This window comes from Macaca mulatta, chromosome 19, assembly GCF_049350105.2.
Source record: "Macaca mulatta isolate MMU2019108-1 chromosome 19, T2T-MMU8v2.0, whole genome shotgun sequence".
Taxonomy (NCBI): domain Eukaryota; kingdom Metazoa; phylum Chordata; class Mammalia; order Primates; family Cercopithecidae; genus Macaca; species Macaca mulatta.
Window position 1 is genome coordinate 9,742,258 of NC_133424.1, and position 16,791 is coordinate 9,759,048.

The window sequence follows — 16,791 nt, forward strand, 5'->3', positions numbered from 1 at the left end:
ACCACTCCTGTTTAGCCCAACAGTTAGGGGCATGAGTTCCTAGTGACACACAATCCGAGTTCTTATCCTAGTTCTGTTACTTTCTAGCTATATGACCTTAAGAAAGTTATTTAATCTCCCTGTGCCTAAATGTCTTCATCTTCAAAATACGCTTATAATACTCTCTACTTCAATAAGTGTTACAATTGAGGATCCAATAGCTTAATAAAACTGCACTTGAAACAGAATAAGTACTGTTATAAATATTTTCTGTTGTCATTATTCTTATTGTCATCATCATTACCAGTAGTAATATTAGAGCACCTATCATGATACTGTAATGATTCAATTATTTGCTTATTTTTGTTCCTCCAATTCCTAACCCAGTGCCTAGAAGTGAAATTAGATAAACACATGTTTGCTAAAAGAATTTCTGGTACAGGAATAAACTAGTTAACTTTTTTTTTTGCTTCTTAGGAAGGGGTCATTTCCTATGAGCTCCCAATAATGGGATTTTAGGGGCTGTGGGTGCTTACTTGTCAACCGTGTTGAGAGTGAAGGAACTTGATAAGCACTTGTCACTGTTCCCAGCTCAGCGCTCTCTGTCATTCTGGTATCCAAAACGGGTGATGAAGATGTCCTGGCTGGTTGGCTCGAAGTGTCCAAAGTACTGACCATAACGAAGTGTCCTTCAGTAGTGCTGCTCTCTGTCCCAAGACTGGTGTCCACTCTATGTGGAGTAGCTGAAGAGGAAGTTATCCCATGGAGGGCTGGGATGGTTGAAGAATCAGTGGTAGTGAAGGTTGAAGAGGAGAATGGCGCAGGAGTGGATGAAGGCAGGCTCTCTGCAATGGTGGACAGAGTAGCATCCCCAGGGCCTGACTCTGTCCTAGAGAATGGACTACCTGAACCCGAGATGACTCGTGGAACTCCAGTGGTGGCAAATGAAGTCACAGCCTCTGATAGAGAAGGCATCACTGTGCCAGTGGAAATAGTCTCAGCTGAAGGCAGCAAATCTGTACTCAGATGATGAGTACTTTCTGTTACAGACATAGTAAACTTGGATTCTGGGAAGGAGGTTACTCCAGTGGACTCCATAATAGATGGAGAAGCATTAAAGGGGGTGATTATGTCCACTGGAATTTCAGTATACTGTGAGACTGGAGGCCGGTCTGGGGATGATGTTTTCACAGAAGAGGTGAAATCAGTCTTGGAACTCTGTAAAAGATGAGTAGACCCAGGAGAAGAAGGTGTATTTGTTGGTGTGACTGAGCTGGTGTCCAGGGACGTGTTAGTCTTCCTAAATGCAGAAGTCAAATGAGAAAATGGCTCTGCCTCAGATCTTGTGGTCTCAATATTGGCAGGCGTTGATGTGGAAATAGTGGTTTCGGCCATGGAAGAGGAAGTACCCACTGGGTATGTAGCCTTGGATGGCTCCAAGTGGATTGAAACAGAGGAATATAGTTCATGTCCAGAATTAGTGGTTCCCACATTGGTCACTGCCATGCTTGAAGAAGGGTGAATTTTCTCTGTATCTGTGGTGACTTCAGAGGCAGCCAGTATTTCAACTGAGGTGCTGCTCAGATTTGGAGATAAACTGGTTCCAGGTTCTGTGCTTATGTCTGTAGTCTTCACCATGCCTGGGGTGAGGAGTGAAGTCACAGGAAAAGAAGAGGAAGAGATACTCTGTAGTAATGTGGAAGAAACAGAAGGTGACGTCTTGACAGGTAAGGACAACAGAGAAGAGGAAGAGCTAGTTTTTTCCACAAAGGGAGAGCTCTTCCATGATGGATTTTCAGGACTCCTGCTCATAAGAGTTGTCATCTCTGAGTGTAAAAATCTTGGAGGAACAGTTGAATGGGTCTTTGCCAAGGGTGCTGTTGTTGTGGCCAAGGTAAGGGTACTCTGTGTTGTAGCCCCAGGAGAACTTGTTTGGGTGGTGATGGTCATTTCTGTTGATTCTGACATCATGGATGAGGAAGAGAGCCTGGTGATCACTTCAGTGATGATGTCTGGAGACATTGTGGACTGATCAGGGTCAGGGATGTGTGTTCTGTTAGAGGACATGATTTCTGTCACAGAGACCTCAGTAGTAGCACTAGTGGGCACTCCAAAAAGGACTGCACTTGTTTCTGTGATTGAGCTGGTCTCTTCAGAGGTGCTAGTCTCCCTGAATCCAGGAGTCAGTGAGAATGTGGGCTCTGTCGGAATCCTCTTAGTCTCAGAGAAGGCAGGAATTGATGTGAAAACAGTGGTGTCCTCCACAGGGGAGGTGATACCCATTGAAGGTGTGGTCATGGTTGTTTCTGAGTCAGCTAGGACAGAGGAATGAGATTCATGAACAGAACTGGAGGTCCCCACTTTGGTCACCGCTGTGTTTGAGGTAGGATGAATTTTCTCTGTATCTGTGATGATTTCAGAGGTGGCTGGTATTTCAACTGAGGTGCTGCTCAGATTTGGAGATGAACTGGTTTTAGGCTCTGAGCTTGTGTCCAACACTTCCGTAGTCTTCACCAGGCCTGGGAGGATAAGTGAAGTCACAGGAAGAGGAGAGGAGGGGCTACTCTCTAGTAATGTGGAGGACACAGGAGAAAGTGAGGTCGCGAGAGGTAATGATGTCAGAGAAGAGGAAGATCTAGTTGTTTCCACAAAGCGAGGGCTCGTCCATGACAGATTTTCAGGACCCCTGCTCATAAGATTGGTCATCTCTGAGTGTGAAAGTCCTTGAGACACAGTTGAGTGGGTCCCTGACAAAAAGGTCGTTGAGGTGCCCAAGGGAAGGGTAACCTGGGATGTAGCCAGAGAAGAACCTGTTTGGGTGGTGATGGTTATTTCTGCAGATTCTGTCATGATGGGGGAGGTAAAGAGCCTGGTGACAACTTCATCAGAGATGTCTGGTGACATTGTGGACTGAGCAGGGCCAGGAATGGATGTTCTGCTAGAGGACATAACTTCTGTCCTGGAGACCTCAGGAGTGGCATCAGAGGGCATCTTGTAAAGGACAGTGCTTGTCTCTGTGAATGAGATGATGTCCTGGGAGGTTCTGGTCTCCCTCAGTCCAGGGATCAGAGATGACATTGACTCTATCTCAATCCTTGTAAGGCCAGAGGAGACAGGCATTGTTGTGGAAACAATGTTGTCTCTTATAGAGGAAGAGGTGACCATTGGAGATGTCACTTTGGTTGGCTCTGAGAAGCCTGGGGAGGAGGAATAGAGTTCCTCTCTAGCACTGGTGGTTTCCACATGGGACACTGCTGTGTTTTCAAAAACCTGAATTGCCTCTGTCTCCACAGTGGCTTTAGAAGTGGCCAGACTCCCATCTGAGGTGATATTCAAACTGGGAGGTGAAGTGGTCTCAGGTTCTAAGCTTGCATCCAACATGTCTGTGGTCTTCATCATGACAGAGGTGAAAAGAGAAGTGACAGGGACAGGAGAGGAGTGGCTACTCCCAGATGGCGTGGAATAAAGCGGCGAAGGTGAGGCTACTGTAGATAAAGACACCAGGGAAGATGGAGAGCTGTTTTTTTCCACAGATGGGAGGTTTGGCCATGACATGTCCTCAGGACCTCTGCTCATAGGAGTTGTCACCACTGACTGTGGAAATCTCTGAGTTGCAGCTGAGTGAGTTCCTGGCCAGGAGGCTGTGCTTGATGTGCCCAAGGTAAAGGTACCCTGTGAGGTAGCCCCAGAAGGACCTGTTTTGGGGGTGATGGCCATTTCTGTTGATTCTTTCCTGGTGAGGGGAGTAGAAATTCTAGTGATGGTTTCCGTGGAGGTGTCTGGTGACATTGTGGATTGAGCAGGGCCTGGGATGGATGTTCTGCTAGAGGAGATGGCTTCTGTCCTGGAGACCTCAGGAGTAGCACCAGTGGGCACACTAGAAAGGACAGTGTTTGTTTCTGTGGCAGAGGTGGTCTCTTCAGAGGTGCTGGTCTCCATCAACCCAGGAGTCAGTGAAAGCGTTGGCTTTGTCTGAATGCTACTGGTGTCAGAGAAGGCAGGAGTTGATGTGAGAACATTTGTATCTCCTGTAGGGTAGGTGATACCTACTGAAGATGTGGCTTTTGTTGTCACTGAGTCAGCTAAGGCAGAGGAAGGAGATTCATGTGTATAACCTGAGGTTACCACATTGGTCACCTCCAGTTTCTCTGTATCTGTGGTGACTTCAGTGGTGGCCAGTATTTCAGCTGAGGTGCTGCTCAGATTTGGGGGTGAACTGATTTCAGGTTCTGAGCTTGTGCCCAACAGCTCTGTGGTCTTCACCAGGCCCGAGGTGAGAAGTGATGTCACAGGAAGAGAAGAGGAATGGATGCTGTCCGGTAATGCGGAAGAAACAGGAGAAAGTGAGGTCATAGCAGGTGAAGACAGCAAAGAAGAGGCAGAGCTGATTTCTTCCACAGAGGGATGGCTTGGCCATGGCACATCTCCAGGAGTTCTACTCATAAGAGTGGTCATCTCTGAGTGTGAAAATCCTTGAGATGCAGTTGAGTGGGTCCCTGACATAAAAGTTGTTGTTGAGGTGTCCAAGGTAAGCGTACCCTGTGATGTAGCCCCAGGAGAACCTGTTTGGGCAGTAATGGTCATTTCTGTAGATTCTGTCTTGATGGGGGAGGTAGAGAGCCTGGTGATCACTTCCATGGAGATGTCTGGTGACATTGTGGACTGATCAGGGCTAGGTCTTCTGCTAGAGGACGTGACTTGTGTCCGGGAGTACTCAATCGTGGCACTAGTGAGTGCCTTGTAAGGAACAGTGCTTGGCTCTGTGGCTGAGTGGATCTCCTGGGAGGTCCTGGTCTCCCTTGGTGTGGGGGTCAGGGTGGATGTTGACTCCATCTCAGTTCTTGTTATCTCAGAGGAAGCAGGTATGGTTGTAGAAACAATGTCTTTTATCGTGGAAGAGGTGACCATTGGAGATGTCACTTTGGATGGCTCTGGGAAGCCTGGGTAAGAGGAATAGAATTCTTGTCTAGCTCTGGTGGTGCCCACCTGGGTCACAGCTGTGTTTTCAGAAACATGAATTGCCTCTGTGTCCATAGTGGCTTTAGAAGTGGCCAGACTCTCATCTGAGGTGATATTCATAGTGGGAGGTGAAGTGGTCACAGGTTCCAAGCTTGTGTCCAACATGTCGGCGGTCTTCATCACGACAGGGGTGAAAAGAGAAGTCACCTGGAGAGGAGAGGAGTGGCTACTCCCAGATGTTGTGGAATAAAGCAGCGAAGGTGAGGTTACTGCAGATAAAGACACCAGGGAAGATGGGGGGCTAGTTTTTTCCACTGATGGGGGGCTTGGCCCTGACACATCTTCAGGACCTCTGCTCATAGGAGTGGTCATCACTGAGTGTGGAGATCTGTGAGTTGCAGCTGAGTGAGTTCCTGGCCAGGAGGCTCTGCTTGATGTGTTCAAGGTAAAGGTACCTTGTGAGGATGCCCCAGAATGACCTGTTTTGGGGGTGATGGTCATTTCTCCTGATTCTGTCGTGGTGAGGGGAGTAGAAATTCTAGTGATGGTTTCCGCGGAGATGTCTGGTGACATTGCGGATTGAGCAGGACCTGGGGTGGATATTCTGCTTGAGGAGATGGCTTCTGTTCTGGAGACCTCAGTAGTAGCACCAGTGGGCATTCTAGAAAGAGAAGCACTTCTTTCTGTTGTTGAGCTGATCTCTTGAGAGGTACTGATCTCCCTTAATTCAGAGGTCAGGGAGGAAGTTGGCTTTGTCATCATAGTTTCTGGGAAGGCAGGAGTTGATGTGGAAACACTTGTATTCCCCAGAGTGGAGGTGGTAGCCATTGGAGATGTGGCTTTTGTTGTCACTAAGTCAGCCAAAACAGAGGAAGGGGATAGATGTTTATAAACCAAAGTCCCTACATTGATCACTGGTGTGTTTGAGGAGGGATGAATTTTCTCTGTATCTTTGGTGACTTCAGAGGTGTCTATTTCATCTGAGGTGCTGCTCAAATTTGGAGGTGGACTGGTTTCAGGTTCCGAGCTTGTGCCCAACATGTCTGTGGTCTTCACTGGGCCAGGGGTGAGAAGTACAGTCATAGGATGAGGAGAGGAGGGGATGCTCTCTGGTAATGTAGAGGAAAAAGAAGGCGAGGTCATGGCAGGTGAAGACAGTGGGGAAGACACAGAGCTGGCTTCTTCCATAGAGGGATGGCTTGGCCATGACACATCTCCAGGAGTTTTACTCATAAGAGTGGTCATCTCTGAGTGTGAAAATCCTGGAGATGCAGTTGAGTGGGTCCCTGACCAAAAGGTTGTTGTTGAGGTGTCCAAGGTGAGGGTACCCTGTGATGTAGCCCCAGGAGAACCTGTCTGAATAGTGATGGCACTTTCTGCTGATTCTGTCATAATGGGGGAGGTAGAAAGCCTGGTGATCGCTTCAGTGGAGATGTCTGGAGACATGGTGGACTGATCAGGCCCTGACATGGATGTCCCCCTAGAGGAGATCACTTCTGTCCTGGAGACCTCAGTGGTAGCACCACTGGGCACTTCAGAAAGGACAGTGCTTCTCTCCGTGGTTGAGATGATCCTCTCAGAGCTGCTGGTCTCCCTCAATCCAGAAGTCAGGGAGGATGTTGGTTCTATCTGAATTCTGCTGGTCTCAAAGAAGTCAGAAGTGGATATGGAAACACTCGTTTTCCCCATGGTGTAGGTGGTACCCATTGAAGATGTGGCTTTGGGTATCTCTGAGTCAGCTAGGACAGAAGATTGTGATTCATGTCCAGAACTGGAGGTCCCTATGTTGGTCACTGCTGTGTGTGTGGAAGGATGCATAGCTTCTGTATCTACAGTGTCTTCCAAAGTGGACAGTCTCTCATAGGAGGTGCTGCTCAAATTTGAAGTGGAGCTGGTTTCAGGTTCTCTGCTTATGCCCAGCCTGTCTGTGGTTATCACCAGGCCAGGGGTGAGAAAAGAAGTCACAGGAAGAGAAGTAGGGAGTCTGGTGATGGTTTCTGTGGAGGTCTCTGGTGACACTGTGAGCTGAGCAAGGCCTGAGACGGATGTTCTGCTAGAGGAGGTGACTTCTGTCCTGGAGACTTCAGCAGTGGCATCAGCAGGCACTCCAGAAAGGACAGTGCTCATCTCTGTGGCTGAGCTGGTCGCCCCAGGGCTGCTGGTCTTTCTCACTCCAAGGGTCAGGGAGGATGTTGATTCTGTCCGAATTTTGCTAGTCTGAAAAAAGCCAAGAGTTGATGTGGAGACACTTGTATCCTCCATGGTGGAGGTAATAACCATTGGAGACGTGACGTTGAATGTCTTTGAGTCAGCTAGGACAGAGGAAGGGGATTCATGTCCAGAACTGGAGGTACCCACATCGGTCACTGCTCTGTTTGAAGAAGGATGAATTTTCTCCATATCTGTGGTGACTTCAGAGGTGGCCAGTATTTCAACTGAGATGCTGCTCAAATTTGCAGGTGAGTTGGTTACAGGTTCCGAGCTTTTGTGCAACGTATCTGTAGTTTTTGCCAGGCCAGATGTAAGGAGTGATGTCACAGGAAAAGGAGAGGAAGAGATGCTGTCTGTTAATGTGGAGGAAACAGGAGAAGGTGAAGTTGTGGCTGGTGAAGACATCAGAGAAGAAGAGCTAGTTTTTTCCAGAAGGGGAGGGCTCATCCATGATACATCCTCAGGACCCCTCTTCATAAGAGTGCTCATCTGTGAGTGTGAAAATCCTTGAGATAGAGTTGAGTGTGTCATTGTCAAAGAGGTTATGCTTGAAGTGTCCAAAGTACTGGTGCCTTGTGTTGTGGCCCCTAAAGGACTTGTGTGGGTGTTCATGGTTATTTCTGTTGATTCTGTCATGACAGGGGATGTAGAGAACCAACTGATGGTTCCTGTGGAGATGTCTGGTGATATTGTGGATGGAGCGGGACCTGGGATGGAGGTGATGTCTTCCTTGGAGATCTCAGTAGTAGCACCAGTGGACACTTTAGAAAGGATGATGCCCATCTTGGTGCCTGAGCTGGTCCCTTCAGAGCCACTGGACTCCCTCAATCCAGGGGTCGGGGAGGAAGTTGGCTCTGTCTGAATCCTTCTAGTCTCAACGATGGCAGGAGTTGATGTGAGAACACTTGTATCCCCCATGGTGGAGGTGGTACCCATTGGAGATGAGGCTTTGGATGTCTCTGAGTCAGCTAGGACAGAGGATTGTGATTTATATCCAGAGCTGGTGGTCACCACATTGGTCCCTCCTGTGTTTGTGGAAGGATGCACAGCTTCTGTATGTGCAGTGTCTTTGTAAGTGGTCAGTCTCTCATGGGAGGTGCTGCTCAAACTTGAAGATGAACTGGTTCCAGGTTCTGTGCTTATACCCAAGTTATCTGTGGTCATCACCGGGCCAGAGGTGAGAAGTGAAGTCACAGGAAGGGGAGAGTGGGGGATCTGTGCTGGGAATGTGGTGGAAACAGGATGAGGTGAGGTCACAGCAGGTAAAGACAGCGGGGAAGATGGAGGGCTGGTTTCTTTCACAACGGGAGGGCTAGGCCATGACACACCTCCAGGACCTCTGCCCATGGAAGTGGTCATCTCTGGGTGTGGAAATCCCTGAGTTACTGTAGAGTGGGTTTCTTCCCAAGAGGATGTGGTTGCTGTGTCCGAATTAAGGATACTTTCTGGTGTAGACCCCGGAGGACCTGTTTGGGTTGTGATGGTCATTTTGGCAGATTCTGTCATGACAGAGGAGGCAGAAATCCTGGTGATGGTTTCTGTGGAGATGTTTTGTGACACTGTGGACTGCTCAGGGTCTGAGATGGATGTTCTGCTAAAGGAGATGGCTTCTGTCCTGGAGACCTCAGTAGTAGCACCAGTGGACACTTCAGAAGGAACAGTGTTTGTCTCTGTGGCTAAGCTGGTCTCTTCAGAGGTGCTGGTCTCCCTCAATCTGGTGGTCAGTGAGGAAGCTGGCTCTGTCTGAATTTTCCTAGTGTCAGATAAGGCAGAAGTTAACGTGGAAGCACTTGTATCCTCCATGATGGAGATGGTACCCATTGGCGATGTGGCTTTGGTTGTCTCTGAGTCAGGTAGGACAGAGGAAGGGGATTCACGTCCAGAACTGGAAGTTCCCACTTTGGTTACTGCTGTGTTTGAGAAAGGATGAAATTTCTCTGTATCTGTGGTGACTTCAGAGGTGGCCAGTATTTCAACTGAGGTGCTCCTCAAACTTGGAGGTGAACTGGTTTCAGGTTCTGTGCTTGTGTCCAACGCCTCTGTAGTCTTCACTTGGCCTGGCACGAGAAGCAAAGTCACAGAAGCAGAAGAGGAGTGGCTACTTGCTAGTAATGTGGAAGAAACAGAAGAAGGTGAGATCATGGCAGGTAAAGATAGTTGGGAAGATGGAGGGTTGGTTTCTTCCACAGAACCTCTACTCACAAGAGTGGTTATCTCTGAGTGTGGCAATCTCTGAGTCATAGTCGAGTGGGTTATTACCAAGGAGGGTGTGGTTGATGTGTCTAATGTAAGGGTACTCCCTGGTGTCGATCCAGGAGGACTTGTTTGGGTCTTGATGGTCATTTCTGATGATTCTGCCATGATGGGGGAAGTAGGGAACTTAATGACTGTTCTTGTGGTGGGTATTTCTGGCAACATTGTGGACTCAGCAGGACCAGAGATGGATGTTCTGCTAGAGGAGGTGACTTCTGTCCTGGAGATCTCAGTAGTAGCACCAGCAGGCACTTCAGAAAGCACAGCACTTGTCTCCGTGGCTGAGCTTGTCTCCACAGAACTGCTGGTCTCCCTCAATTTAGGGGTCAGGGAGGAAATGGACTCTTTCTGAATTCTGCTAGTCTCCAAGAAGTGAGGGGTTGATATGGCAAGAGTTGTGTCCTCCTGTGTGGAGATAATAAACATTGGTGATGTGGTTTTGGATGTCTCTGAGTCAGCTAAGGCAGAGGAAGGGGATTCATGTCCAGAGCTGGAAGTCTCCACATTGGAAACTGCTGTGTTTGTGGAAGGATGCACAGCTTCTGTAACTGTGGTGTCCTTGCCAGTGGTCAGTCTCTCACCTGAAGTGTGGCTCAGCTTTGGAGGTGAACTGGTTACAAGTTCTGAGCTTGTGCGTAACATGTCTGTGGTCGTCACCGGGCCAGAGGTGAGAAGTGAAGTCACAGGAAAAGGAGAGGAGGAGATACTCACTGGTAATGTGGAGGAAACGGGACGAGGTGAGATTGTGGCAGGTAAAGACAGCAGGGAAGGGAGAGAGCTGGGTTTTTCCACAGAGGTAGAGCTTTGCCATGACATATCTCCAGGACCTCTGCTCATGAGAGTGGTCTGCTCTGGGTGTGGAAATCTCTGAGTCAAAGTTGAATGAGTCTTTGCCTGGGACTTTGTGGTGGATGTGTCCAAGGTAAGGGTATCCTGTGATGTAGACCCAGAAGAACCTGTTTGGGTGGGGATGGTCATTTCTGCTGATTCTGTCATGGTAGGCGAGGCAAAGAGCCTTGTCATTGGTCTGGTGGATATTTCTGGCAACACTGTGGACTGAGAAGGGCCAGGGATGGATGTTCTACCAGAGGAGGTGACTTCTGTCCTGGAGACCTCAGCAGCAGTACCAGTGGGGACTTCTGAAAGAACAATACTTGTGTCAGTGGAAAAGCTGGCATTTTGGGAGATGCTGGTCTCCCTCAGTCCAGGAGTCAAGGAATATGTTGACTGGCTCTTAATTTTTGTAGTCTCAGAGGAAACAGACATTGATGTGGAAACAGTTGTATGCCCCATGGTGGAGGTGGTATCCATTGGGGCTGTAGCCTTGGTTCTTCCTGAGTCAGCTAGGACAGAGGATTGTGACCCATGTCCAGAGCTGGTGGTTTCCACATTAGTCACTGCTGTGCTTGTGAAAGGATGCATGGCTTCTATAGCTGTGGTGTCTTCATCTGTCGTCAGTATCTCATGTGAGGTACTGCTCAAATTTGGAGGTGAACTGGTTGTAGCTTCTGGACTTGTGCCTAACATGTCTGTGGTCATCACTAGACTAGAGGTGAGCAGTGAGATCATAGGAGAAGGAGTGGCGTGAATGGTCTTTGGTAATGTTGAGGAACCGGGAGAAGGTGAGGTCATGGCTGGTGAAGGCATCAGGGAAGAGGAGAAGCTGGTTTTGTCTATGGAATGAGGGATTGTCTGTGATAGAATCTCAGGGTCCTTGTTCATGAGAGTGGTCATTTCTGAGTGTGGAAATTCCTGAGTCACCACCGAGTGTGTTCCTGCCCTGGAGGATGTAGTTGGTGTGTCCAAGGTAAATGTACCCTGTGATGTAGATCCAAGAGGAGGGCCTGTTTGAGTGATGATGGTCACATTTGCAGATTCTGTAATGCCAGGGGAAATAGGCAGCCTGGGGATCACTTCAGTGGAGATGTCTGGTGACTTTGTGGAATGATCAGGGCCCGGAATGGATGTTTTTCTAGAAGAGGCAACTTCTGTCCTAGAGGTCTCAGGAGTAGCACCAGTGGTCACCTTGTGAAGGACAGCATTTTTCTCTGTGGATACGATGGGCTCCTGGGAGGTGCTGCTTTCCTTCAGCTCATGAGCCAGGGATGATGTTGACTCCATCTCAATCCTTGTAATCTCAGAGGAGCCAGGCATGGATGTGGAAACAATGGTGTCCCTTATGGTGAAAGAGGTAACCATTGGAGAGGTGACTTTGGGTGGTTCTGAGTAGGCTGGGACAGATGAATAAGATTCCTTTTCAGAAGTGGTGGTCCCCATATCGGTTACTGCTATGTTTGTGGAAAGATGCATTTTCTCTGTATCTTTAATGTCTTCAGAAGTAGACGGTATCTTTTGTGAGGGGCTGCCCAAATTTGGAGGTAAACTGGTCACAGATGCCAGCATATCTGTGGTCTTCACCGGGCCAGAAGTGGGGAGTGAAGTCAGATGAACAGAAGAATAGGGCCTACCTTCTAGTAATGTAGTAGGTACAGGGGGCAGTGAGGTTATTGCTGGTAAAGATAGAAGGGAAGAGGGAGAACTGGTTTTTTCCACAGAGGGTGAGCTTGTCCCTGACACGTCCTCAGGAACTCTACTTATAAGAGTGGACACATCTAATTGTGAAAATCCATGAGTCATAGCTGAGTGGGTCTCTGCCTGTGAGGTTGTGATTGACGTGTCCCAGGTAAGGGTACCCTGTGAGGTAGCCCTATGAGGACTTGTCTGAGTGGCGATGGTCATTTCTTCAGATTTTGTCATGCCAGCAAAGGTAGAGAACATGGTGACAGATCCTGTGGAGGTGTCTGGTGACACTGTGGGCTTTTCAGTGCCTTGGATGGATGTCCTGCTAGAGGAAATGAGTTCTGCTCTGGAGACCTCAGTAGTAGCAGCAGTGAGTGCTTTGTCAAAGACAGCGCTTGTGTCTGAGAATGAGCCGATTTTCTGGGAGGTGCTGATCTCCCTCAGTCCAAAGGTCAGGGAGGAAGTTGTCTCAGACTCAATCTTTGTCATCTCTGAGGATCTGGGCATTGACATGGAAACTATTGAGTCCCCCATGGTGGAAGTGATAACTACTGGAGATGTGGTTTTATATGGCTCTGAGTCAGGTGAGACAGTAAAATAGAATTCGTGTGGTGAACTGATGGTCCCCACATTGGTCACTGCTGTGTTTATAGAAGGATGTATTGTGTGTGTATCTGTGGTGGCTTCTGAAGTGGCCGAGGTGTTGCTTAAACTTTGAGATGAACGAGTCACAGGTTCTAAGCTTGTGTCCATGTCTGTTATCTTCACTGGTGCAGGGGTGAGTACTGGGGTCACAGAAGCAAGAGAGGAGGTACTGTGCACTTGCAATGTGGAAGTTACAGGAGAAGGTGAGGTTGTCACAAGGAGAGGTGCCTGAGAAGAGAGAGAGTTCGCTTCTTCTACAGAGAAAGGGCTTGTCTTCGACACATCACTGAGATCATTGTTCATGACTGTGGTTGTTTCTGAGTCTACAAAATCCTGAGTTCTGGCTGATGGGGTTCCTGCTGGATTGGCTATGGTTGATGTGTCCAAGGTCAGTTGGCCAAGAGATGTCACCCCAGGAGGATCTGTTTGTGTGGTGATGGTCTTGTGTGTAGATATTGTCAAGGGAGGTGAGTTAGAATGTCTGCTGCTGGCTTCAGGTGAAATGTCTGGGGACTTTGTTGACTGAGCAGAAGCTGGCATGAATGTAGGATCATAGTAGGGGATTTCTGCCCTGGAGACCTCAGTAGCAGCACCCATGGACACACTGGAGAAAACAATGTTTGACTCTGTAGTTGAGTTCATCACCAGGGCGGTGCTGTTCTCTGTCAGTTCAGGAATCAGGGGGGATGTTGACTCTCTGTCAATATTTATAGTCTCAGGAGAACCAGGTGTTGATGTGGAAACAATAGCGTCCTTCATCATAGACCCAGTAACATTTGGAGGTGTGTGTCTGGATGGCTGGGAGTGGATTGAGACAGAGGAATGTAGTTCATGCATAGAATTGGTGGTCCTCATATTGGTTTCTGCTGTGTTCTCTGAAAAGTGAATTGTCTTTGTATTTGTGGAGGCTTCAGAAGTAGGCATCTCACCTGAGAAGCTACTTGCACTTGATAAGGAGCTGGTCACAGGCTCTGAGAGTGCGTCCAACATGTCCGTGGTCTTCCTCCTGCCAGAGGTGAGAAGGGAAGTCACAGGGAGAGGAGAAGTGGGGCTACTTCCTGATAATGTGGAAAAAAGAGGTGAATGTGAGGTTATTGCAGTTAAAGGCACCAGGGAAGAAGGAGAACTGGTTTCTTCCACAGAGGGAGAGCTTCGCCATGACACGCCTTTAGTACCTCTGCTCCTAGTAGTGGTATCCTCTGAGTGTGGAAATCTCTGAGTCACAGGTGAGTGCGTCCCTTCCCAGGAAGCTGTGCTTGATGTGTCCAGGGTAAGGGTAGCCAGTGAGGTAGTCCCTATAGGACCTGTTTGGTTGGTGATGGTCATTTCTGTGGATCCTGTTACAACAGGAGAAGTGGAGAGCCTGGTGATGGTTTCTGTGGAGATGTAGGGTGACATTTTGGAATGATCAAGCCCTGAGATGGATGTTCTGCTAGAGGTGATAACTTCTGTCCTGGAGACCTCAGTAGTAGTAGCAGGGGGCATTTCTGAAAGGACAGTGCTTGTCTCTGTCACAGTGTTGATCTCCTCAGATGTGCTGGTGTCCTTTAATCCAGGAGTCAAAGAGGATGCTGATTCAGTCTGAATTCTAGTCTCAAAGAAGGTAGGAGTTGATGCAGAAACACTTGTATCCCCCATGGTGAAGGTGGTACCCATTGGAGATGTGGCTTTGGATGTGTTTGAGTCAGCTAGGACAGAAGGTTGTGATTCATGTCCAGAAATGGAGGTCCCCACGTTGGCCACTGTGGTGTTTGTGGAAGGATGCATGACTTCTGTGTGTGCAGTGTCTTTGTAAGTGATCAGTCTCTCATGTGTGGTGCTGCTTAAATTTGGAGGTGAACTGGTTACAGGCTCTGGGCTTGTCGTGCCCAACACATCTGTGGTTGTCACCAGAACAGAAGTAAGAAGTGCAGTCACAGGAAGAGGAGATGAGGGGATGCTCTCTGAAAATATGGAGGAAACAGGAGAAGGGGATGTCATGGCAGGTGAAGACATCAAGGAGGACTCAGAGCTGGTTTCTTCTACAGAGGGAGTTGTCATCCATGAAACATCTCCAGGAGTTCTGCTCCTAAGAGTGGCTATCTCTGAGTGTGTGAATCCCTGAGACACAGTTGAATAAGTCCCTCGCTGGAAGAGTGTGGTTGATGTGTCCAAGGGAAGGGTATCCTGTGATGTAGCCCCAGGAGTAGTTGTTTTAGTGGTGATGCTCATTTCTGCAGATTTTGTCATGATGGGGGAGGTGAAAAACCTGGTTATCACTCCTGTGGAGATGTCAGGTACTACTGTGGACCGATCAAGGTCTGAGATGGATGTTCTTCTAGAGGAGATTTCTGTTCTGGAGCTCTGAGTGATAGCACCCGTGAGCACATAAGAAAAGGCGGTATTTGTCTCTGTCGTTGAGCTGGTCTCCTCAGACGTGCTGCTCTCCCTCAGTCTAGGGCTCAGGGATGCTGTTGGCTCTGTTTGAATTTGGCTAGTCTGAGCGATATTAGGAGTTGATGTGGAAACACTTGTGTTCCCCAGGGTGGAGGTGGTACTCATTGGAGATGTGGTTTTTGATGTCTCTGAGTCAGCTAGGACAGAGGATTGTGATTCATGTCCAGACCCAGAGGTCCCTACGTTGGTCACTGCTGTGTTTGTGGAAGGATGCATGGTTTCCATATGTGCAGTGTCTTTGTAAGTGGCTGGTCTCTCATGTGTGGGGCTGCTCAAACTTGGAGGTGAACTGGTTACAGGCTCTGAGCTTGTCGTGTCCAACACATCTGTGGTTGTCACCAGAACAGAAGTAAGAAGTGCTGTCACAGGAAGAGGAGAGGAGGAGATGCTCTCTGATAATGTGGAGGAAACAGGAGAAGGGGATGTCATGGCAGGTGAAGACATCAAGGAGGACTCAGAGCTGGTTTCTTCTACAGAGGGAGTTGTCATCCATGACACATCTTCAGGAGTTCTGCTCCTAAGAGTGGCTATCTCTAAGTGTGGGAATCCCTGAGACATAGTTGAATGAGTCCCTCCCTGGAAGAGTGTGGTTGATGTGTCCAAGGGAACGGTACCATGTGATGGAGCCCTAGGAGTAGTTGTTTGAGTGGTGATGGTCATTTCTGCAAATTTTGTCATGATAGGGGAGGTGAACAGCCTGGGGATCATTCCTGTGGAGATGCTGGGTGTCACTGTGGACTGATCAAGGTCTGAGATGGATGTTCTGCTAGAGGAGATGACTTCTGTCCTGGAGACCTGAGCAGTAGCACCCGTAGGCACATAAGAAATGGTACTATTTGTCTCTGTCACTGAGCTGATCTTCTCAGACGTGCTGCTCTCCCTCGGTCTAGGGGTCAGGGATGCCATTGACTCTGTTTGAATTTGGCTAGTTTGAGAGATATCAGGAGTCGATATGGAAACACTTGTGTCTCCCATGGTGGAAGTGGTACTCATCAGAGGTGTGTCTTTCGATGTCTCTGAGTCAACTAAGGCAGAGGATTGTGATTCATGTCCAGACCCGGAAGTCCCTACATTGGTCACTGCAGTGTTTGTGGAAGGATGTGTGGCAGCTTCTGTGTGTGCAGTGTCTTTGTAAGTGGTCAGTCTCTCATGAGTGCTGCTGCTCAAATTTGGAGGTGAACTGGTTACAGATTCTGGGCTTGTAGTGCCCAATCCATTTGTGGTTGTCACCAGAACAGAAGTAGGAAGTGCAGTCACAGGAAGAGGAGATGAGGGGATGCTCTCTGAAAATATGGAGGAAATAGGAGAAGGGGATATCATGGCAGGTGAAGACATCGGGGAAGACACAAAGCTGGTTTTTTCAATAGGGGGAGTTGTCATCCATGACACACTCTCAGGACCCATGCTCATGAGAGTGGTCACCTCTGAGTGTGGGAATCCCTGAGTCACAGTTGAATGAGTCCCTCCCTGGGAAAGTGTGGTTAATGTGTCCAAGGGAAGGGTACCATGTGATGCAGAGCCAGGAGGACTTGCTGGGGTGGTGATCGTCATCTCTGCAGATTTTGTCTTAATAGAGGAGGTGAAGACCCTGGAGATCTCTCCTGTGAAGGTGTCAGGTGGCATTGTAGACTTATCATGGTCTGGGGTGGAAATTTTGCTAGAAGAGATGACCTCTGTACTGGAGACCTCAGTAATAATAGCAGTGGGAACTTTGGAAAGTAGAAAACTCATGTCTGCGGAAAAGCTGGACTCCTGAGAGGTACTGGTCTCCCTCAGTCTAGGAGTCAA

General features: G+C 48.5%; 1 protein-coding gene across 1 annotated transcript in view; it reads right to left on the minus strand.

The window, feature by feature from the left end:
* Positions 1-16,791, minus strand: part of MUC16 (mucin 16, cell surface associated) — a 221,390-nt gene that overhangs the window by 115,206 nt on the left and 89,393 nt on the right. Inside the window, exon 9 of the mRNA XM_077979761.1 lies at positions 516-16,712. Within this exon, the coding sequence (XP_077835887.1) occupies positions 516-16,712 (16,197 nt within the window). The remainder of the gene's footprint in view (positions 1-515; positions 16,713-16,791) is intronic.